Raw genomic sequence first — 23342 nt, 5'->3', positions numbered from 1 at the left:
AGGCAGACAACCGCAGGGAGGAGGAAAAGTGCTCACAGGGCGGACCGCGGTCCCCTCGAAAGTGCACGATGGTTAGGGACTGGCGTGTGGCGAGATGACTTACAAAACAGTTTTCTTAAAAATCCGTACAAAAGTGTTTCTTTGGCTCCATCCTTCTCACAGACGTGTGACAGAGCCACACGGGCGACCAGCCTTGCTCTACAACTGTGTAAAAATAACTCCAGGCACAACATGGTGAAGGAAAAATGCTCTACGGGACACATTTTAGAGTCAATCAGATGATTTTACAACAGAACCTTCCCATGCGAGCGCTGTCTGCATCTTGTGGCCCAGCAGGAAGCGGCTCCCTCACATTCCAAGATACACATGGCAGGGGACAGTGGCGGAGACAGTGCTGGGGCTCAGCTCAGGTCTCCCCTTCTGTGGGACTTTCGCTCCCAGGTCCTGCAGCCGGACCATCTGGCAATGAAGCCCCAAGCGGTCACTGCGGTGCAGCCACAGCCTCGTCCCCCCAGCAGCTCCGCAACAGCCACTTCTGTCAAGTGCTACATCGGCTGGCCACGCCACCTCACCAGGAAAATAAAAAGACGAAGGTGCTCCCTAAACTACAACCATAAACCCTATTTGGGAATGCTAGTGAAGGACTCCATTCTTCCATATAAATGTAAATCCCTTCCAGTCTATAGGGTCCCTAAGAATAACACTGGTTCCCAAACTCTCTTCTTCATACAGGAAGCAGAATTTGTATTTATAATGGGAATAAGATGTTAGAAGTAAGTAAATGAGCTAGACCTGGACACGAATGAGCTTTAGGGGAAGATGAAGCATCTGAATGAATTCTTGCACAGATAACAGATATTTGCCAAAGAATAAGCTAAATCCCATGACTAACCGCTCTTACGTAAAATCTCATCCACTCATGAGAAACAGGGAGAAATCAGTGTTACCATTTCACTGGCTACGTTTAAACGGAGCTTTTCTTTTCCTATTTTTCTTCCATCCTTAAATGTAAGGGAAATTAACCAGCTCACTTCCTCTGACCGAAGTTTCCTAAATAGCTTTCAGCCCTCACAGCACAAGGGGGGAAACCAGAGAGAAGGGCCTCGCGGTGCACCGAGAGGCTGAAGCAGGAAAGCAGCGAGCGCGCTATCTAACCCGTCGCAAGGGCAGCCCCAGCTCCGCTGTCTCACACAACAGATGTGTTCGCTGGATTTTCATTCGTGACTTCTTTTTCATCAGCACCACAGGCAAAAAGCTTGTTGCCCAGAGTTTTCTGGGCGAATCGAAAATACATGATGTGGCCCATAGCCACAAAGGAGACTGAAATCAGCACGAGCAAGCCGAAAGCTTCAGGATTCGGAGCCAGGATGACCATGATGAAATGCAGAAGATCGAGAAGGTAGTTCATGGAGTTCTGGACCCCGTTGATAATGCCTCGTTCAGACTCAATTACATTTTCTTGCAGCAGCTGTGTCACAGTTAAATCAAAGGACCAAAGACCTATTAAAAAAACATATTTGTTAACAACTGAATTTTAATTCATAGCTTTACATTTCAGATTCACAGTTTGAAAATGCTGACATGTGCAAAATATAGATTTATCCCTGGCATCGTAAAGGCACTGTGCATGTACATCATCATAGCCTTGTCTTGGAAAGTTCTCATCAACAAATACTGGTTAAGTAAGTGTTGATTCACTAAATTCTTCACCTGAAACTAAGATTACACTGTATGTTAATTAACTGGAATTTAAATAAAAATTTGAAAAATAAAAAATAAGATAAAAATGCTGGGTTACTAGTATGGGTTACTAGTGGTTTCAGGAAAGGATTTCTAGAGCCGCCGTACAAAACTCAGTCTGATCTACAAACATTTTAATTCTATTTTACTGTGATTATTTATACAACAAAAGTAAAACTCTGAAATCAGAGACAATAAATCTGAATATAAGTATGAGTATTTTTAAAACTTAAAGTGAATGTACTAATATCTTCTTACGGTTAAAGTTTAAGGAGACTTTAATCCATTATTACGTTTACTGCTTGGGTTCTAAAGCCACTACAATAAAGCTGTCTTGCCTGAATATTAATTATCCTTGATAAATTAATGGGCTGCTTTGTATCATAAGATAAACACAGTTTCATTTCAAGAACGAATTCAGGCAGAGGTAATTCATCAGTGCTCTATTAATAATTACTTACATTTTGCCTTGTAAGAAGTCTTTACATTGTGTTTCCTTTCAGAGCTACAAAATCCACTTGTCTGGCGAAGTATATTATAAACACACATAAGCTAAAGGGACTTTCTGAAGGCTTTTTATTCCTAGCTATCCCATCTTTTTTTTTTTTTTAGACCAAAAACACTATCTTTTTTACTTCGTGCTATACAAATAGTCTCTAAATTATAGTTCCTTTGGTAGAGTTATTAGCAATATAAAGACTCTAAATTACTAAATGGCATTATAATTACTATAGCTCATATGTTTTTGAAAATTAAATTACATCAGGAGTACTACTTAAGATGTTCATTTATAACAAAATGTCAAGCCCTTATCATGTTTTAAGACAGTATATGTACCTATACACATGCTATACTTTAAACTGAAAAATAAAAACTTTATAATTAAAGACTGGATCATACATACAGATTAAATAATGGATTTTGCTTAAATTAACACTCGGGAACTATTTCAGGTCATTTCTTGAAGAATTTTCTGAACCTGCATTGCAGAAAGACACTGTAGCTCATTGACACACAGAAAGGACTTACCAATTCTAGCAGCAATGACGCCTGCGAAGAGCAGACTGACAGAGATTATGGGCACGGATTTAGGACTCATCTGTGGGACCATATTGGCAGGGGCAGACCCGTTTGACACGTGTATTTCAGTTGTTAGGATGATTTCAGGTATTTTCGTAGGGCTCATCGTGGACAGTGGCTCCGTTTGAATGAACCTAGAACGGATATCTTCAAAAGGAGAAACAGACAAGTCCAAGGGGCTTCCAGGCATGAACACGGAGATGACACACAAGATCAAACAGGAAAGCTGTGCAAATCCTGAGATCAGACCAGTCCGAACCAGGCCACATTTTCTCCGGAGCCAAGTAAAAGCCACGGTTCCCATGATTCCAGTGATGGCAGAGGCCCCCATCAAAATACTGAGGAGAGACCCGCTCAGCCCCTGAGTGTAGGCGTACCCTGTGGTGATACAGTCAAAGCCCAGCACAGTCATATAAAGGAACGCGAGGCCCATGCCCGCCAGAAACACCGGCTGGTTGTAGTAAGAAACCCATCCGTCCCGGAAGGTGCGGAAGGGCTCCGCCATCTGGGAGGCGCAGCTGGGCTCTTGCTCGTCTTCAAGCTCATGGACAGCAGGGCTTTTCTCACCCATGAGATGAGTTCCCTCCAGGGATTTTGGCTCAGTTTCTGTTAATAAAAGACATCATGATATATGTCAATATAACGTGTATTTTCTTTTGCTAATCTAAGAATTTCAGCCAAGGATTTGTGTTCAATAAACAGCATACAGCTGATACCCCTCTCTCACAGGGCAGTCTGTCTCCCTTTCCCCACCAACTCCCTTGGAAATGATACTCCCACCTAAGAAAACAAATTGTATTTCCACCAAAGTAAGTAATAAGAAAACTCATAAAATAAAAATACAGTAATTGTCTGGAAAACCATAGCATCTTATTTTCTGGGCCCTGTAAGACTCCATTTGCCCAGAAACTCAACTTCCTCTCTCTTCCTGGGAAATGTCCACTTCAAGTCCACACTCCCTTCTACTGTCCTACAAATAGCTACATAACGCCTCTCTTTACAGACTCTTATGATTTTCTTATTCCCTTTTTTCCCTCCATTGTTCTTCCCATTCCTATGGCTCAATTTTCCCAGCCGTCCCTCGATTAATTTTCCCTTCATGTCTACTGCTCACATTAAGGAAAATGGCCAGGGGTCCCGTTCCAGCCTGCTGAGATTCAATCCAGAATCATTCCTCAGGCCATCCAAAGCCTGGGTTTGATTCACATATTTAACTCCTTCAGCAGTAATAAACCTGATATAAATTCAACGTAATTTTGGTCTTCCCCAACGTTTAAGGTCTGAACACCAGAATAAAAGGAACGAATCATTGCGCTGAGCTTACCTTTCTGTAAATTCAGCTGTTTTAATTCAGCTTCCTCTACTTTAAGTGCAGCTTTCACAGCTAGAGCAGGTGTTTTCTGATAAACCTTCCAGAGCAGAAAGTACTCCACACACATGGACACCAAATTCCACCCCGAAATGAAACCACAGCCAATGACTGCAGAGCCAAACGTCATAATCTGGCCAACAGCCATGGGGGCCAGGATGTTGGTTAACTGGTCAATTCTCCGGATTGTTGCATTCATATCTGCAGAGGTAGGTATGAGAGGCAGATAAGTGCGCAAACCTGTCAAAGAGAGACTGCCCACTCACAAAACACAAACTCATGGTCCAAGTGTGTAGATGCCTAAAATGCAAATTTCCAAAAGCATTCTGAGCAAACCATTTTGTTTGGAAACAATTTATTGTTTGGGACACGTCATTTTACATTTGCCTCAAAAATCACAACTGCTTTGGGACTGAAAAAATTAGTCTAATATCTAGAACGGTGACTCTTCTTTCATTTTTTCAATAATTCTTAAATGCCCATGATGACCTAGGCACCAATTCTCTCACTATAAAGAACAAGAAGAATATTCTGCCGTGTCTTCATGGAGTCTACCTTCCCCGGGTAAAAGAAAGAATAAATCAATGAGCATATACATTTATAGCATGTCAGATGTTAATTAAATATTAGGGTAAACAATAAAGCACAAAAAGGGCATAGAGAGTGCTCAAGGGAAAACAGAAATTTCAGTTTTAAACATGGCAGGGTCAGGAAAGGACTCACTGAGGAAAAGAGCAGCACAGCAAAAACATGAAGCAGTAGGAGGAAAAAGAGACAGTCATGTAAATATTAGTGAATAGAGGATTCCAGACCAAGGAGGGTACAAAAGTCTGGGACAGGAGGAGCTGTCTACAGTGTGAGAGGCTCAACAAGGAGGCTGGCAGGGCTGCAGCAGAGCGAGGGAGGGAAGAGGTCGGAGAGGGAGGGCAGACTGGCCCAATCACGCAGGGTCCTGTGAACACACGGATGCTGACTTTGACAATGAATGCTTCGGGAAGCCCTTGGAAGCTGATGAACAGAGAGACGGCACGGTCTGACTTCTATTTTTAAAGGTTCATTTTAGCTTCTGTGGCGTGAAAAGACAGGACATGAGAGCAAGGACCTGCAGACAAGAGCAGAGGTGAGAAGACAGGCAGAAAATGACGTGGCATACACCAGGACAGCAATAATGGAGAGGGGAGACAGGTGCTGGACGTACTTCAAAGGTAGAATCAGAAAGACATGTAAACTGATTAGATTTGGGGTGTGAGAAAGAGAAGACTTAAGGGGTCTCTAAAGTTTCTTGTTTATTTCCCGAGCAACGACTGGGAAGAAGCTGCCGCTTGCTGAGAAAGGAAAAAGTTCAAAAGGGTCAGGTTTGGGGCAAAAGAACAAGTATTTAGTTTGGAAATTCTGACTTTCACAGACCTACCGACAGTAGAGAGGCCACAGCAAGTGGGCAGTTAAAGATGTCTGGACTTAAAGGAAGAAGCAGGTGGCCGATCTGGTACTCATCGGCTGGCTGAGTTGGGGTTTTTAAAGGTTTTATCTATTTATTTGTTTTAGAAAGAGAGAGCACACACGAGCGAGGGGAGGAGCTGAGAGAAAGGACAGGCAGACTCCACGCTGAGCACAGAGCCTGACACAGGGCTCGATCGCATGACCCTGAGATCAGGACCTGAGAAACCAAGAGTTCTTCACCGACTGAGCCACCAGGCGCCCCAGCTGGTTGAGTTGTAAAGCAGTGAGACTAGGTGCGATCAACCAAGGAACTGAGCGTAGATCCAGAAGAGACAAGATCTGAGAACCGAGTCTTGGGCATGTCCGTGTCCAGAGGTCAGGAAAATGAAGAGGAAGCAGGGAAAGAGGAGAATACCCAGGACAACACGGTACCCTGGAAGCCACGGGCGCCACGGTTTCTAAGAGGAGGGGAGTGAGCCGGCAAGTGCTGCTGTAGGTCAAGGAAGACGAGCTCGGAGGAGCGGCTCTGGACTGGTCACATGGCAGGTCCTACGGGCTTCAGGTAGAGCAGTAAAGGCAAATGCCTGACGGAAGCTGGCTTTGGAGACCAGCGCCAACTGCGGGGACACCATTCATATTGCATTTCAGTGAGGGGCGCTCCCTGGATCACAGCGTGAATGTTGCCCCCTGGCATTATGGAGGGCAAAGCCCTGACCAAGGAGAGGAACGAGAAAGAGTGAGAACAGACATTGTTTTCTTGAGTTTTGCTGAAAAGGAGAACAAAGAAATGGGGTGGTAGAGGTGTAGGGAGAAGTAAAAATGTTAAAAGCAAATGAACATTTTTGCTAAATGCAAAACTACTGCGCTTTAAATTATGTCGATGGCACCATACAGCAGAGAGACGGGACAGAACCTGAACCATCCTGAAGCACCAGCAGAAGGGCAGAGGCTTACTCTTGGACGCGAGCAAAACCATCCTTGTGAGCAAGAGCGCAGACCACGTCCACAGCTGCAGCAGACGTGACGGCGAGAGCATGTATAACTTCTCATTTCTCCTATTTTCTCAGTGAAACACAGAGCGAGGTCATCGCTGAAAGTGAGCATGGGAAGAGAGGTGTGGGATGGAAGAGCTGCATGAGGGAAAGGGAACGCGAGACCTAGTCCTTTCGGAAAGTGGGAGGAGCAAAGGACCACAGAAAGCAGGACGATCACCGGGCGGCGTGAAAGGGCCAACCTGAACCCAATGGTCACGAACTTGAAGTGAGAACAGTGAGCACAACTATGCATTTTTCTCCGGCCGTGTTCTACTGGAGAGGGTCAGATTTAACCAGGATCTTACAAAAGAAAAGTGACAGAAGGAGGAGAGGCCAACGGAACTGAGGGCACATGCTAGGAGGCGATCATGGGTGCTCAGAATGCCTGACCTTGGAATTCCAGCTGGTAAGGAAGGGACACCAGAGGAGTCAGAGACAGTGTAAAGGAAGTGGATTTAATGACATGTAGGTGACAACCAGGCTGGAGTACTGTCAGGGTAGGGGTCCCAGAAGGAAGGAGCTGGAAAGATAGGAGGTGGCAATTCAAGACATGTATGCCCAAGGTTAGGATGATAGAAGGGGAGGCTCGAGTGGTGATGACAAAGGCTAGGATATGACCACAGGAACACAGAGCTAAGACGGAGTGCAGGACAATATGAAGTCAAGGGGAAGAGGGAAAGTCAAGAAAATGACCTATTTTCTTATCCTCTATCTCACAGAGTAGATTGGAATTAATGAGACAAATCCTTATCAATCATGTCGGGCACCTTAAGGGAAAAGCAATGCGTGACTAATAAGTGAGTTAACAGAAAATTGCCTTTACTCCTTCTCTAATTCTTCCTGGTCCTCAACTGCCTTCCAATTAGTCCTATGAGTATATGAGGCTTACGTGATAACAAGAGAACTTTGACACGGTTCACCTTTCACTTGAGAGGCAAAGGCAGTTTGCGCTGACCTCACCCGTGACCATTTTTTGTAGAGACCTCATAACTTCCATCTGCACCACCAGTGAACTTCCAGCTCCTGTGCTAACACGTGTAGAACTGATTGAAATAACTCAATATTTTGATTCCAAAAATCGAGGATTAGGGAAAATGTACACATGTTCAGAAAACCACAGAACAACAACAAAGAAATTAGTTTAATTACAATGATTTGCCATTCTGGCACTACCTCAGGTTTCAGGTGCTCCGGAAGCTTCCCAATTCCACCAAATTCTATCTTTTATTTTATGCTTAGGAAGCTGATAATGTTTACACGTAAGGTAGCATCAGGAAGCAGCTTTTATCTCTCTGAAGCAGAATGAACTACATGATGATTTTTGGAAACAACCTAATCATTTGACCGATAACAGGCTAGGGAAGAATCAGTCCTCTGAATAAGCAAACATGTCCTTTTTACAAATTTCTCTTTATTCTTATGCAAACACACAATGTGTTCTAATTTAACTCCAATTTAACTGTTTTCAGCCACAGCTGAGGCACAGAATGCGACAGGAAATAGCTACTTGCTATTATACAGAGTATATTCAGTCTCATAGGACGAGACTAATAAACAGACCCACCGGGGAGTAGCAGCCAGGACGTCTGTCTACCTTAAACATGAGATCAGGTTTTAGTCAACAGAGTTCAAATAAGAAATGTATCTGCCACACGTGACCGAGCTAACTAGCAGGTGTTTCTTTAAGACAGAGGACAAAGAAAACAAAAAACAGAAAACAAAAACAAACCACCTCAGAAGCTATTAATAAGGAGTGGTTAACAAAGAAAATGGGCAGGGAAATAAAGTAGAGGGAAAAGTCTGCGAAGAGGAAATGAGTTTCAAGCAGGTTGGACAGGCTAAGGGTCATGGCACAGGAGAACGCTTTAATAAAACACTAAACCAAGTACTGAGGCAAATTAGTTAACTGATTAATCAATAGCTTTAGGTAGCAAAACAATTCCTTTTCTGGAACTGTCCAAACTAGATGTTAACAGCTCTATTTTGGCTGGATGCCACCAAAATTCTAAAATTTCTTCACCTTCCAGGGAAAATGTCTCCTGTGTTTGTTGGTTGGTTTTTTTACCCTTGGTGATACGACTCCCAATTTTAAAACCTACTCTGAAATCAAGAGACACTGGGCTAAGAGAAGGGGAGCGATCAGCACCCAGCTCACAACCCCTCCTCTTCAGGCTCACAGCCCTCGCCCTGCACAGACGTGCACGGACACACTAGGCACACGCGGGTTCAGCATCCCTGCCCAGTCCCCTGCTGGGGTTCCTCACAGTTTTCTGGGGACTTCAAAACTCAGCCCACAGAAACGTCCGTGCTTCCCAGCTGCGGCAGGTCTGTCTGTGTCCAGAGACGCCACCGCAGGGAACTCGGGCGCAAGCGGGGGTCCCCTGGACGTGCACTTTCCCCTTCTCTGTTTTTCCTCTCTCCGTCTCCTTTCTGTCTGTTCTAGAACTCTGCCTTGTAGCAGAAATGGCCCCCAAAATCCATGGTTAGACTCTGGCTGACCTTCTGAACTAGAAGTTTCTATCCTACTTGGAAGCATGGTTTTTAATTAAATTTTTTTTAACAAATGCTGAAATTGAAACTTGAAGAAAGACAACACAGAGGCATCCCTTCGCCAGGCTACCAACCTCCACTACCAGCTGGACGCAGAAAAGCATCACTTCCTAAAGCTGGGTCACAGCGGACCGAAGTTCGACAGGCAGCTACTTCCTTCCTTAAACCTGAGAAATTCCAGAAGGCTAGAAAATGGACTCGTTGGCCTAGATGCTCCCACTCTGCAATTATTCCTAATAATAAAGGGCAGCTGAGAAACGGTCCTGATTTTGTTGTTGTCCGGGGACATCAAAAAGCCCACAAAGTTTTATGGAATCTTTGTTATTTATTTATGTACGTATTTAGAACAAATTAAAGATTCTGAGTAACTTACACTTTATCTGAACTTTTTTCCCCCAGAGTATACAGACTTCACTGAGTCAAAATGAGTTAAGAGATTCAGATTAGGAGAAAGAAAATCACTTTATAAGCCAACTTTTTCTCTCAAGTATATTCTAACAGATATGTACATGACCTATTTTCAAAACATACTTTTTTATACCCTTTGAATTTTAAACCATGGACATGTATGACATACTTGAAATAGTAGGTTAAATAGAGAAAGTAAATAACAAGCAAAAAACAAACAAAAAAGGACATAGCCTTCTCTTAAGCTCAGTGTAACAAAAAGAGGCATGGAATTATTTCCCATTAGTAAATGATTACAGGAAGGAAAAAAAAAATCAATGAGAATCACTACTTTACCTGTAGAAAGGATGTCATGCGGCATATTCACACGTGCTAAATTTGTCCTCTTAAAACAGCAACCTCTAAAATCTCTGTGTTATTTCTGTCTCGATTATAACACTGCTACAACAATGTGATGATTTTTTTTAAAAAGATTTTATTTATTTATTTGACAGAAAGTGCAGGAGAGCACAATCAGAGGGAATAGGAGAAGGAGAGGAAGACGGAGAGGGAAAGAGAGAAGCAGACTTCCCACTGAGCAGGGAGCCCTATGTGATGCGGGGCTCAAACCCAGGACCCAGGGACCACAAAGTGATGATTTAAGCAAATACCTCTCTTTCTTCGTTTGGACCTTCCATAGATTTTGCTTCCTTTCTGTCACCATCTTCTTGCCTTTTTTCAGCCACATGACCCAAAGTTGCTTGTTACCCCCAACACCTAATCTCACCTTCTGCGCTGTAGGATAAGCCATTTAAATCATCAGCAATGGCTTTCTTGTCTGTCAGGATGGTTGGGCAACAGGTTTATGACACCCATCATCTCAGTGACCAGTAGAATTGATTCAGCTGACATGATCAGCAGATAGACATACCCTCCCTCCTTCACCCTGTGTAATTATCAGTCCAGTGGGTGTCTGTGGGGGGGGGGGGGCAGAGAAGACTGAGCAAGGTGAGTCATCCTGAGCCCAAGTAATATGGATGTGATAGGACATGCTGCTCCGTAAGCATTCTTTCACCTTTCTCTGGCCCCTTGTACACGTTTTCAATAGACAACTAAGATTGTAAGCTTCTTAGAAACCATATTCTGGCCTTAATTTTGTTAGTATTTGTAAGAGCAATTATGTTGTGTATCATATATAATGTAATAAAAGTTATAGACTGTAACTTTAAAGTTGAAGGAATTAACTGTTAAAGTCTCTTTTAGGACTAAGGAATTTCCAATTGCTTTGGAGAAAAATAAAATCCATACTGACCAGTTAGCACTGGTAATAATACCCACAGTATGATTAATATAATCTCACGGCAGATTTTCACTGTTCTAGGTATTAAGAGACCGTGAGCAGAATTTAAAAGAAAGAGCTCAAAAGAAGTGTTCTTCTACTTGCCAGGTTTGCACTGAATAAAAGATAAGTTCGCTGTCTCATAAAGTAACTTGCTAACAGTGAGATAAGTCACTGCACTGAGACTGATAAGGTGACATGAGACAAAGACTCGTTTTCCATTTATCCTTCTTTAAAAACACTCAGAAGAGGGGCGCCTGGGGGGCTCAGTCAGTTAAGCCGCAACTCTGGGTTTCAGTGCAGGTCATGATCTCAGGGTCATGGGACTGAGCCCCGCACCACGCTCTGTACTCAGCGTGGAGTCTGCTTGAGGTTTTCTCCCACTCCCTGTGCTCCTTCACTCTCTCTCTCTCTCTCTCTCTTTCTTTCTCAATCAAGTAAATAAATATTTTCTAAAAATGCCCAGAAGAAAGGTTTAGCTTCATTCACAACCTCTGACTTAAAGTGATTCCTCATATAACCCATTTAGTTAAAAGAGAACACCAAATTACCTGCTAATTTGCTTCTGTCTCCTCCCGCAACAACGACAATCCAGTCCCTCTGGATGGTGATGGCAGTGGCAGTGCTGGCCAAATTGGCAATATTGGCAATAGTGATGATCAAGATGTAGCAGGAAGTCTGAGGAGTCACCGGAGAAAGTGGGGGTAAAGGGTCAGCGTGAACACACTCTACCTACCTCACTGAAATTTAAATGGTCTTTGGTGGCATAATGACAAAATTTTAACTTCATTTCACAAAATCGTAAGAAATCATTTTACTTTGTCAACATGATATGTTAAGGTACCAGTGGTCGAGTTAAAGGGCATAATATCTTCCTAATCTGTATCATCTATAAAAACACATCCTACAAAAGTTGTAAAAGTCATACATACTTTCATGTGACATAGTTACCATAATAAGTGTTAACACGGGGGTAAGGTTGTAATTTCTCCCCAGAATATCTCTTTTGGAAAAACCACTGAAGGGGAAGTGAGAGGACCTGTATTTAAGTCAGAGTCCTGACACGGGCTAGTTGCACGACAATGGGTAATCAACTAACATCACTTTGCCTCAACTTATTCATGAACAAAATAAAGGGAACACACTAGAAGATTTCTATTGTCCCGCCTGGCCTTGAAGCTGGATGATATCAGTCTAAGTATTTAAGAAGATTCAAGAGTGACATCAAATCCACTGTTCCGCCCCCTCCCCAGGTCTTTCTCCTTTTTTCATCAAGCTCCCTGAGAACCTAGTGTAAGAAGTTTCCGAGCTCATGACCCCAAACATAAACACCCATCATTACCGGAGGAACACAATCATGACACACTGATAGGTATATGGGTAACATTTCTTAGATATTGTGAACAAATTACAATACTAGTGAGCTGAAAACAACTGAATTATATAATAAACTCTTAGAAATGCCATCAAAAAACAAATAAGAAAAAAACAACTGAGAAAGTTAAAACTCAATACTTAATTAGTGCCTCCTATGGGCAAAAAAACCAAACAAACAGAAACAAAACATAGTAACTGTAGGGGATATTAAAGTGGACACAGAGATCAACAGTGTCTTTGTAAAAAGATATTCCCTAGTCTCAAATGGTTTTCATTTTTTACCACTACCAGATGTTCTATTTTCTGCCATTAGGAATCCCACTGGGAACTTACAAGAACCCATCCATGGTACATGGTCAGAAGCTCGTTTTTATGTAAGAAAACCATCATCAGAATGATCCCGCACAGGATGACTGAAACATTCTGTACCACCAGCGAAGTCTGAGCCACTGCACAGAAGGAGAGACAAACCATTCACTACACCAAAACATCTCAGGGGGCCATTTTTGTCCACATACCCCTGTTCTACTACATTCATGCATATGCAAATTATTGTAAGGAGAAAAAATATTCCTGAAGTGAATCCTGAATGAACTATTTCCAGTAGGACCCACCATATCACATCAGGCCAGCAAAACTTATAGAAAGAATGAAGTATTCACCATTTTTCCTATTAGTTGAAGTCATTCATAATGACCACAATTTCATTTAGTGTATTCACTTGACGGTTTACTGTCATAAACAGAACCACATTACATAGACAAGCTCCATCTTTCAGCACTTTGTTGCTTAAGCTAAAACAAGAAACCATAGGAAGTGATAGAAGAGGTTAAGGAAGAAGTCATGGCATCCATAACCTCCTCCAGGGTACACGGAATCTGATACGATCAGATGGTCTAGATAAATAGGAAAGACATAAAAATTTGCCAGGAATGAAGAGTAGTAGTGTGGTCCCCTGGGCATTCTAATGTTACATGCCGGGCTATGAAATCCCAAGCTACACCTTCCTTCACAGAAAAGGCCAGCTTCCTTGGAGTGAGACACCCACGCAGACAAAGTATTGCAGTAAGGATAGTCAGTGTACCAAGTAAGGACACCCATGGTCTTATTTGTAGTCTCTTCTCTGCCATGTACCAGGAAAAGTGATCTAGGGGAAGATACATAATGTCTCTTATGTCTATGAGGTGAGGATAAGAAGCCATTCCTGCCTTCTTTACTTCGCAAGGTCATTATTATGCTCAAATAAAATACTCATGAAAGTACTTTGAAAAATATAGAGTTGTGTGTACGCGAGGTATAATTATAGCTCCTGTCTTCAAGGGGAGCAAAGCTCATTCTGGCTCAGAAACTCATATAAAAGCCCAAACGGCTTTCTGAAACATAGAAATCATTCTTTCATTGTACAAGGACTAACTATCAACTACATGAGGTCCTTTTAGTTTTTAGGAGCCCACAGACCAGAGGAAGGAAAGATATGTGAACAGATAATTGTAAGAGTGTAAGTACAACAGCTGAGGTACAGACAAAGTCTTCTGGGAGCACAGAGGAAGAAAGGATTAACTCAGCCTAGAAAGATCAGAGATTTTCATGGAAGGTGACACAGGAGCTGATTTCATGGGATGAGTAGGAGACTACTATCCCACCACACACTTTTTCACCCAACTCAACATTCCCAACCTAGATTTTCAGTGTTTGACAACTGTTAAGGTTAAAAGGTCTCGATGTATAATATTCCTACGTTCCTATACCATGACGGAAACAACTAGGACTGTTTTTCTAGCACACAAAACTTCACTTTATATGTGTTTTGGTCTATCCATTCTCAAGACAGAAAAATGTCATCTTGACCATTTCATTAATAGCATCAAGTCCTAGAATTTGAAGATCCAAATTGCTTTCTATACAGGGTCAGTCACCCCGCACTGAAAGAAACTAATACCTCAATCTGTCACCAATGTCTAAAACAGACATGGCCAGGTCTTGGATTACCAAGTGCATAATTTGGGAAAATTTTACCCTGACTTCTTATTTTACAGTGCCCTTATATTCTGCACAACTGAATTGTTCACTTTCTCTCTTTGCAAACTGCACTAATGTTCTAGAATAAATGTCACATATTATCATTTCTTATCTTTGCATCAAAAGTTTATAATTCAGCTCTTCACGATGCAGACTCAGCCACGCTTACTTAAATCGATCGTTGTTGAGTCCCTACACAAGCTGCTATGTCAAGCACTGTAACCCAGAGGACAGATGTTAAAGCTGTCCCAGCAACATCACACTAGCAGACTTCAGTGCACATCATGGTTAGAAAGATTGTCAGAGTTGAGCAAATTTTTAATGTTTAACATGGTTCTCAGAAAAGAGCTATGGTGTTAATTATTAACATCTGGAATTTATGAACTGCCAAAGATCTAAAAAAAAAAAAATCACTAAGCTTAATATCCTGGCGTTCCGATTTTGTGCAGGGCCCCGGACCCTGCAGGCAGAAGAGCCGCCACGTAGCATCCCGTCCCTCAGGTGCGGCAGGCAGACACACAGTGCGCTAGTCCCAGGGGTTCCCGGGCCCCGAGAATACAAAGCCTTAGGTAACCGGTACTCACCTCTGAGTCTGGCGTTCTTGTCCACCCAATCACCAATGATGGCTCCGAGGACCAGAACAGACCCTGCCACCACCAGCCCGTAGACCGCAGTCAAGAGGAGGCTGTTTCCATAGAGCTCTACCAAGAACACAGACACAGCAAAGTGCCACATCCGGTCTCCCTTGAATGAAAAAAGAGAAAATGTTTTGATGAAATTATTTTTATTTTCTAGTCAATTATACTGAGGAAGTTACTTCTTTATCAAAAAGGTACTTCTAGGCTATACCATGAGATGTTCAAAGTCAACAACTCCTCTATGAATTGAACATGGGTCAGGTGGTAAAACCATCCATCGTAGCTCAGTGGAAAATATTCTGGCCCATTTAGTAAGTAAACCCAGAAAGGTATGATATCAATGAGAAACACACACTCCTTATCACTCTAGAAAAAAATGTACCTTCCATACCAAAGAAGGCTTTTAGAGACAAAACTTGTTCCCCTTCAGGTCAGGTTTCCACCAGGGCCTGGAACAGACCTGTTCTGGTTTGGGAGGCGTAAAGTGTTTGATACCGAGCTGGAAGGAAACTACGGTCTAGTTCACAAATACTCGTATGCCTTGAATGTCAAGAAAAAGCCAGTTCCCCAATTTGTAAACTGATAAGAATGAACCATATGCTCTTTAAAGTTTCTTTTACCTCCAACATTCTAAAATCTATGTTCTATTTCACAAATGAATTTCAAAGTCAAAAAACAGCAAGGCTCAGAAAGGTGAAATTAACATGGGCAAATTCTGGCACCACATTTACAAAAATGCCAAAAATAAATGCATAAGCAGCTTTACATTTGAACATTTTAATACAGATGGGTTTCGAAAGGGGGGAAAAAAACTACTTATTTTTTCACTCCAGACTATATAGGAAATTTTGGAATTCAACACTGGACAATGTAGAAAAACAAAACTTTTATATGAGTCAGGTAAATTACTAGGTAAGAAACCTATAATGAACCTTATTATGAGGTTTTTGGCTCCATATTTGACCTCTGAGTTAACATAAAACAGGACAACAATGTTCTATTATAATTTAACCCTGGAAATCACTACCGGAAACGAAATTCCCAGGACAGGCTCTTCATGGATTTGACCCTATGTGTAAGTGCTGAGTCCTGGTCCTTTCCGAAGTCTCTTAACATCTGTTTGATAAATTTGATGTACTAGGAGCAAATATTATTCAGGTCTATCAAACAATTTAAAAATTTTAATAAAGCCAAGACAACAATCTTATGCATTCAAAATTTAAAACGGATGCACATTATACAACAGCAATCATGTGGACCAGGATTTCTCTGTGGGGGTAATTTAACGCAGGAATCACGTGGCAAAGTCTGAAACTGTTTTGGGTCGTCACAATTCTGGCGGTGGGAGGGTGGGGGTACTTCCGCCATCTACAATACATAGGGCAGTCTCCCACAACAAAGAATGATTCAGCCCCAGATGGCAATAGTACCATCTCTGCCACCAGGTAGAGAAACCCTGATGTAGGGAATTATGAACATAATTTAGAAAGGCAATTCGAGGGGCACCTGCCTTCAGCTCTGGTCCTGGGATTGAGTCCCCACATGGGGCTCCTTGCTCAGCGGGGAGTTTGCTTCTCCCTCCTTCCCTCCCTCCCTTCCTCTCCCTCTGCCTGCTGTTTTCCCCTGCTTACACACACAAGCTGTCTCTCTTGCTATCTCTCTCTTTCTGTCAAATAAGTAAATAAAATCATAAAAAAAAAAAAAAGGAAATGCAATTCAAACTTGACATAACATCAGGCCCTCGGTGGATGGGGTGGGTATGGTCAAGTAAATGTTAAAACAAGCACTACAGGAAACCCACAGGAGCTCTAAAACGGTGTGCACTCTCGCACACCTCAGCCGAGTGCGGAGGCCCAGATTAGATACTGTGGAATCAACAAAGGAGTAGACACGCCCTGAATCCCAGTTGTGAATGAGTAAATACAAGAGTGGCCAAACCGAGACCGATTTACCAATCACACTGTTCTGGTTCATGAGGTTTGTTCCCTGAACGTTCAAAAGTTCAAGGATTAATCAGTACCATAATTACTATTTCTGACACAGCTTGTATTCGCTTTGATAATAGAAAGTTTCTCCACTTAAATTAAGTAGGATTTATTTAAGTTTCAAATACTATTATACTAAATTATTAAAAATGTATGATACACATACCATTTGTCTGAAACCAATAAAAGGACAAGTTTAGATTAAGATAAAGATGTCCATAAGAAAAACTGTTTTCTTAATCTTTAAGAGGAGAAGCAAGTTTAGACTAAATTAGAACACAATGGCATGGGGAGAGTTAGTGCCTCCCACAAGTAAAGAATAAAGAGCAAGCAGAGTACCTCCCCTCCTTTACCTTAATCCCCATTCCTCTGAATAGCTCCCAAGGAAAAGACAAAAAAACACAGAAATGCCCTTAATGGCAGGTTGCCTCTGTGGGTGAGTTTCCTCCTTCTCAACATAAAGAACGAAAATTATTACTCTATTTCTATTATCTTTCTTTCTTTCTTTTCTTTCTTCCTTTTTTTCTTAACTGCTATTTTTTACCCCCAAAACATATAAATGCCCTAATGACAGGTTGTCTCCATGAGTGAATTTCCTCCTTCTCAACATAATGAATGAAAAATATTACTCAATTACGTCTTTCTTTCCTTTCTTTCCTTCCTTCTTTCTTTCCTTCCTTTCTTGTTTTTTAAGTCCTATTTTTTTACCCAAAACATTTGTTTTAGATTCCTCTACAGCTGGCCGTCAAAACAAGTGCTACTAAAAGAAAATTTTCTCTCTTGTTTATCCTTGTATGGTATGACACCTCCCTGATGGAGAGGCACAAAATTGCCCCAGTTACCCCGATTCCTAAAGAGTTTAGGCTTTAAGTGGCAACAGATGCCATGCTCACAAAGCCCAAGAATCAGGCCAAGTCTAAGTAAATGTTGACCAAGTGCGATTTCAAGCCCACCCATTCCTTCCTTACATCCATTTCCTGCCTCCTATGTGCTCTCCCTGTACTTTGATGATTCGTTTACATGTCCATCTGCCCCCAGCTGACTGCGGGCCCACAGCCAACTGAGTATCCAGGAACCAATGACCACAGCCAGTAACCCACTCACTACTTACTGAGTGGCTACTGTATACCCAGTACTCCTGCAGGCACTAGAAACTCAGCGGTACCTAAAAGTCAAGGTCTGTATGTTCACACAGCTGGCATCTCAGGGAGCAGAGACGTAAAGCAAACCTAGAACAGTTCCGGGGGTATAAACACTATGAGGAAATAGCGTGAGCAGGAAAGTGGCATTTAGCGTTAAACAGAGACTTCTCTGAGCAGAGACCTGAAGGAAATGAGGGCCAGAGCCACGCCGACACCCGGGGCATGAATGACGAGGGAGTGGATGGCAAGCTGAGGACAGAGCAGAAGCTGATACCCCAACCTCCCCTTCCTCCCATGGGACATAGGTGACATTCCTCATGCACTCCTGGCTGCCCTAAGGCTAAGAAAAGAAAAAACAAATCGTTAACTTGTAGAGATCACAAGCCTCCAAGACCCCAGTCTCCCTCAGTTTACAAATGTCTCCGCGAAATATCTCCGAGAACAAAGCATTTCCATCAATGACCCAGCTTCCAGAAGGAAAGACAGACACAATTAACTGTCCTGATAACCTGCAGCTCACAAACAGACACTGGAAGCAGGGAAGCAGGCAGACTGTAAGGTTCCTCGAGGAGGCTCCCAACCATCTTACTGATAATGCCTTGCTAGAGAGAAAAACAACCTTAACTTGACAATGGCAAGGCTTCCAGTATCCTTTGTGGGTTCTCTTTAGCATGTGAAAGCTCTTTTAAAGCACCGCCCCCAACTCCCAAGGATACCATCAGTGACTCCTCACAACCCCAGGGCATCCTGCCCATGGGTCCTGTGCTTTAATAAACCACCATTTTGTACTAAAAATGTCTCGAGAATTCTCCTTGGCTGTCAGCTCTGGACTCCACCTCACCAAACCTCACCTGTATTCCATTACCCCATCATGAGGACATAAGATGTAAGCAACTGTTCCCCCTTTTCCACTGCCTTACACTGTTGGTCACGTATTTGTGACCAGACACAGTTTTTGAAGCCCAAACTAAGTCACCTTTTAAGCTCCTCGACAACAGATCCACTTGTCATGGTAGTTTGTTATTTTGAGAGTATAGAGTAAAATATATTAATCTACTGGCAGACAGAAATACAAAGCATTCAACCCCACATAAATCTAACCTTCTACGCTAACACTTCCATGCTCAGTGTATAGGAAACCATGATTTGGCAGAGTTTGCAGGGGAATGGATGGATAGATATGCGTATATGTACATACACATACATAAGCACATACGTTTTGCTCTAATAAAATCAGCCAGTGTCAAACAGGAGACAAAACGCAAAAGGCAGAATCATCTAGAGTTAGTGACCATTCCTCTTTTGCACTCTTACAACAAGAAGTAAAACTCCACTAAACCTTATGTGGTTGTAATTCCTGGGTTTTCTGTTTATATTTTTTAATCCAACTTTCCACAAGAATTCCCTTTGCTCAACTCAATGTAAGACTGGGGTGTCTGTCACTCTTCTTGTGGGACTCTTAATGAACATGACAAACAGTTCCTCCTAGAACATCTAGAGTTCCACCCTTTTGGCAAATCTGACCTCCCAATCTAGTAACAAGGTCACATAAACATTAAACAAGGTAATGAGTATTTGGAAGTGAGGCACCTCCTTCTTCTAAGAGACAGGTCCAGATCACAAGATGACAATTTCAGATACTATCTCCACCAGCTGTTACTGGTTTTTAAAATACTTAATACTTACTAAATTAAATGGAAGAAGAAACTATTGATTTAGATATAATTAAGAGTAGTTTCACTAGTTTCTACTTAGAATCATCAGCTGTTGGAAACAAAACAAACTCAGTTTGTTTATGTGTATTTGCAGAGTCATCCCCATCTAAGCCTCTGGGGAGATAGGAGCTGGCCTTTCTAAAAAGCCAAAGCCATCTTTGAACTGCTATTTCTTAAAGAGCTGATAACCAAGCTTAATAATTTCCCAAGAGCATGGGTACACATTTCCTCATGTAATAGCCTGCATTCAGGTCTTAAGAACGATCCAATAGAATGATCCAACAGATCCAATGATCCAGTTAAAAAGAAAATAACATTCACAAAATTTACCCTAAAAATTTTCTCTTCTTATTTATGATTTTTTAAAATCAGATATTACATAGGAGGCATAAATAGAATTTACTCAGATACTGCTTTTCAACAGTAAGAACAATTGTTGAAAGATTCTAATCATGAATTAAACACACATCCAGCATCCTTTTGGGATTACTCTTTTTTGGGGTTTGGATGAAGGAATCCAGGCCCACAGAAACACTGGCACTCTTCTAGGACCACATAGGAAATCTGAAGGAGAATTATAAATCATCTGCAAATTTTCTTTGGGTGATGGTTTTTAAGAGAACCTGAGATGCCAAGCGCGTATCTACTAATGGATAACATTTTTTAAAGCCGAGAATTCTTATCACTCAGATGTTTGTTCTTCGGGTTAATTATATTTAAATTTATCTTAGAATGCTATTTTTAGCCTAAGGCAGTCATTCCACTCTTGTACTGTATTTTCATTGTGCGATATGCTGGAACTTAGCATTTTAACAAAAGAAGAAAATGGAGAAAGACCTTAAAATGTGACACGGGAGATACAAAAGACATTCACCCATGCTTCGTAGCAAATTTTACCATTTCCTAAGCCTAGTAACGCGAGCTGCACTTGACAAGCGTTGCAAATATTCCTGTCCTTGTCATTTTATCTTTGGATAGCTGTTCATATCCCACACAAAGTGGGATACTTAAATACATACACTCACACGGACGGGAAAATATCTTTGGTGAAAATAACTTTCACTAGAACTTGTGTGTTTGGCGGCTTTATTTCTTCCGCTGCACGAAAACCTGGAAGACGGTTGAGTAAAACTGGGCGCATGCAAGGAAACGAGAGGTTACGCAAGCAGGTCGTGAGCGCAACCGTCCGCATCGCTTACCCAAGTGGACAGCGAGTGGCCCAGGTAGAGAAGGAACTTGGCCGAGCTCAGGTACTGCGCCACGGAGCCTGCGGAGACACGGAGGGCGGCGGGAAGGAGCGTTTAGTCGTCGCAGGGAGGGGGACGCCACTGCGTTGTGTCCCTGAACACGACCATTAAACGTCGATTTGCGGGGCGGAGTGTCCCGCACGGAACCCGCAACTTCGTGCACCCGCCCCTGCAGCTCCCCGCGCCCCGGTCGGCCCCGCGAAGCCTCCCGCACAGTCGCGGTCCCGGACTCCGTCTTTCTTCCCCGCGACAGCCCGCGCCGCCCGTCCGCTCCCCGACGGCTCCCGGCCCCCCGCCCCTGCCCCCGCGCCCGCGCCCGCTCACCGCAGCATCCTGCCCCGCGGGGCTCCGCTCGGGCCTTGCTCATGACCGCCGCCGCCGCCGCCGCGCTCCGAGGGGCCGGGATCGGGGGCCGGGACCGGGGGCGCCGCCGGGAGCACAGCAGCCGCGCGGGGGACGCTCGGCGACAGCGCGGAGTGCGGAGAGGAGCGGCCCGGCCTTCCCGCGTCTCCCTTCCAACTTAGCTAGCACTGTAGCTGAAGTCGGAAAGCCCTCCGCTGCGCGGGACGCTCCGGGACCCCGCGCCGCCGCCGCCGCGCCGCCGCGCGCACTTATACGGGCCGGGGCGGGCTCCCGCGGGCCGCCCGCCCCGCCCCGCCCCGCCCCTCCCCGCCCCCGCGGGCCCGCCCCGCCCCCAGCCCCGCCCCCAGCCCCGCCCCGGAGGAGCCGTCGGCCCGCCGCGCACGGACCCCGGGGCGCACCCCCCGCGCGGCCTGTGCGCCCTCGGGCCGGGAGCCCCCGGGACCCGGCCGCCGCGGCGGAGGGTCGGGAAGGCCCGGGGAGGCTGGAAGGGAGCGCGGAGCCGGACGCGCAGGGCCGCAGGGCCAGGCCCGGAGCCGGGCGAACCGGCCCGCGCGGCCGGGAGGCTCTTGGCGAGGCGGCCCGCCGCGGGGTCCCGGGCAGAGCGCCCGCCGGGGCTGGGGCCGGGGGTCGTCCCTGCTTCAAGGACCGGGTTTGTAACGTGGGAATCTGGACACGGGACGCTGGGGACGGCCTCCCGGCTCCTCCCTGCGGCCGCCCGCGCGGGGAGCGCCACTGCTTCCCAGGGCTGCGCGGCGGAGCCTCTCTCCAAGGGAGTGGAAGGATCGGAGCTGAGGCGCCTCCGGGGAGCAGAGGGAGGCGCGGAAAGTGACGCCGCGCAGGGTGTTAGCGACCCACTCCCAGCCCAGACCCGGCTCCCCAGATCCCCGGAGGTGCGGCAAGGTGGAGCCACTGCGGACACTTCCTTCCCACCCTTCCTTCTTGCTCGTCACCCTCACTCCCGCCCCCACCCCTGCCTCCCTTGCCCACCTGTCCTCCGAACGCCGCCGCGTCTGACAGGTCGCTACCAGCAATACCGGTTGTCCCAGGTGCGGCCCGGGTCCGCACCTGTCCAGATAAGGCCATCCAGGGGCCTCCTGAAGGGGCGGGTGAATGACCTAACGAACATCATCGGGCTTACGCCTTCCACGAATTCTGCCTTTTCCCCCTCAGTGCGAAGCCCCTGGGCACAGCAGCCCCTCCGCCAGCCCATTACCTTACCCTTCTCAATCTTGCCAAACCCCCGGGACTGGATCCTACACACTGAAACTCCAGTCAGATTCCACACCCTGAGCCCAGGCCGGACTGACACCCCCGGGAAGGAGACTCAGATAAGTACAAGCCCAGTATCTGCACCATCAGTCGGGAGCCTCCCGGCCCGCCAGCGGGCGGGGCGATGTGGTCTGGAGGGCAGAGATAGGGGCTTTACAGTTTAGCTTCTACTGTTAACTGCTCCTGTTTTTTTCCCTCTTTTAAAGCCCCCCCCCCTTTTGTTATCCGCAGGACTTTAAAGCCCTTTGTGTCTTTACTCCAAGAGAAGTTTTGGGTTGTCTTCTAAAGTTGGAGAATAGGATCATGCAGCCACAAAATACGAGGGATCTGAAGGAGGGAGCTGGCCCACTGACCCGCGGCCAAGGCTTACTGGAGATGAATTTTGTTGATAAGCTCCTCAAGCAAGGCAAAAAAGCTAATGACACTTCGCACGTTTGCCACAGCGTCTCTCAGCAGCAAGGGCCTCCAAGTGCATTAAATTAATTTCTATGTGCAGAAGAGAAGCGCTGTGCTGTTCCCAGCGTCCAAATGACATAAAGGAGGTTCGGTCGCTTAAAAAAAAAAATTGCTTCTGGTTGACACTGGCTGAGAACTATTTGTGGGAACAGTAGCTAAGTCCAGGTACACCTCAAAACATGACATGGACAC

The 23342-nt window shown here is 44.6% G+C and overlaps 1 protein-coding gene across 1 annotated transcript; it reads right to left on the bottom strand.

The window, feature by feature from the left end:
• Positions 1 to 514: 514 nt before the first annotated feature.
• Positions 515 to 21609, bottom strand: SLC40A1 (solute carrier family 40 member 1). The gene is made up of 8 exons (XM_032860253.1): positions 21387 to 21609; positions 21015 to 21082; positions 14920 to 15079; positions 12650 to 12765; positions 11491 to 11617; positions 4145 to 4390; positions 2770 to 3426; positions 515 to 1500 (listed from the first exon to the last, which is right to left on the bottom strand). Exons 1-8 carry the CDS (start codon positions 21427 to 21429, stop codon positions 1187 to 1189), a joined length of 1731 nt encoding a protein of 576 aa, XP_032716144.1. The 5' UTR covers positions 21430 to 21609; the 3' UTR covers positions 515 to 1186.
• Positions 21610 to 23342: the final 1733 nt, after the last annotated feature.

This window comes from Lontra canadensis, unplaced genomic scaffold, assembly GCF_010015895.1.
Source record: "Lontra canadensis isolate GAN:19392208 unplaced genomic scaffold, GSC_riverotter_1.0 scaffold18, whole genome shotgun sequence".
In the NCBI taxonomy this organism is placed as follows: Eukaryota; Metazoa; Chordata; class Mammalia; order Carnivora; family Mustelidae; genus Lontra; species Lontra canadensis.
The sequence above is the reverse complement of the archived record's forward strand: the minus strand, read 5'-3'. Positions and strand labels throughout refer to the sequence as shown.

Bases quoted from the DNA above. Each gene is read 5' to 3' on its own strand.
- SLC40A1 (XM_032860253.1), bottom strand. From the start codon at position 21,429: ATGAGCAAGGCCCGAGCGGAGCCCCGCGGGGCAGGATGCTGCG. The intron at 21,083-21,386 runs GTGAGCGGGCGC...GTGTCTCCGCAG, and splicing joins CCGCGGGGCAGGATGCTGCG to GCTCCGTGGCGCAGTACCTG. The intron at 4,391-11,490 runs GTAATTTGGTGT...CTACCTCTGCAG, and splicing joins AGACAGAAGCAAATTAGCAG to ATATGAATGCAACAATCCGG.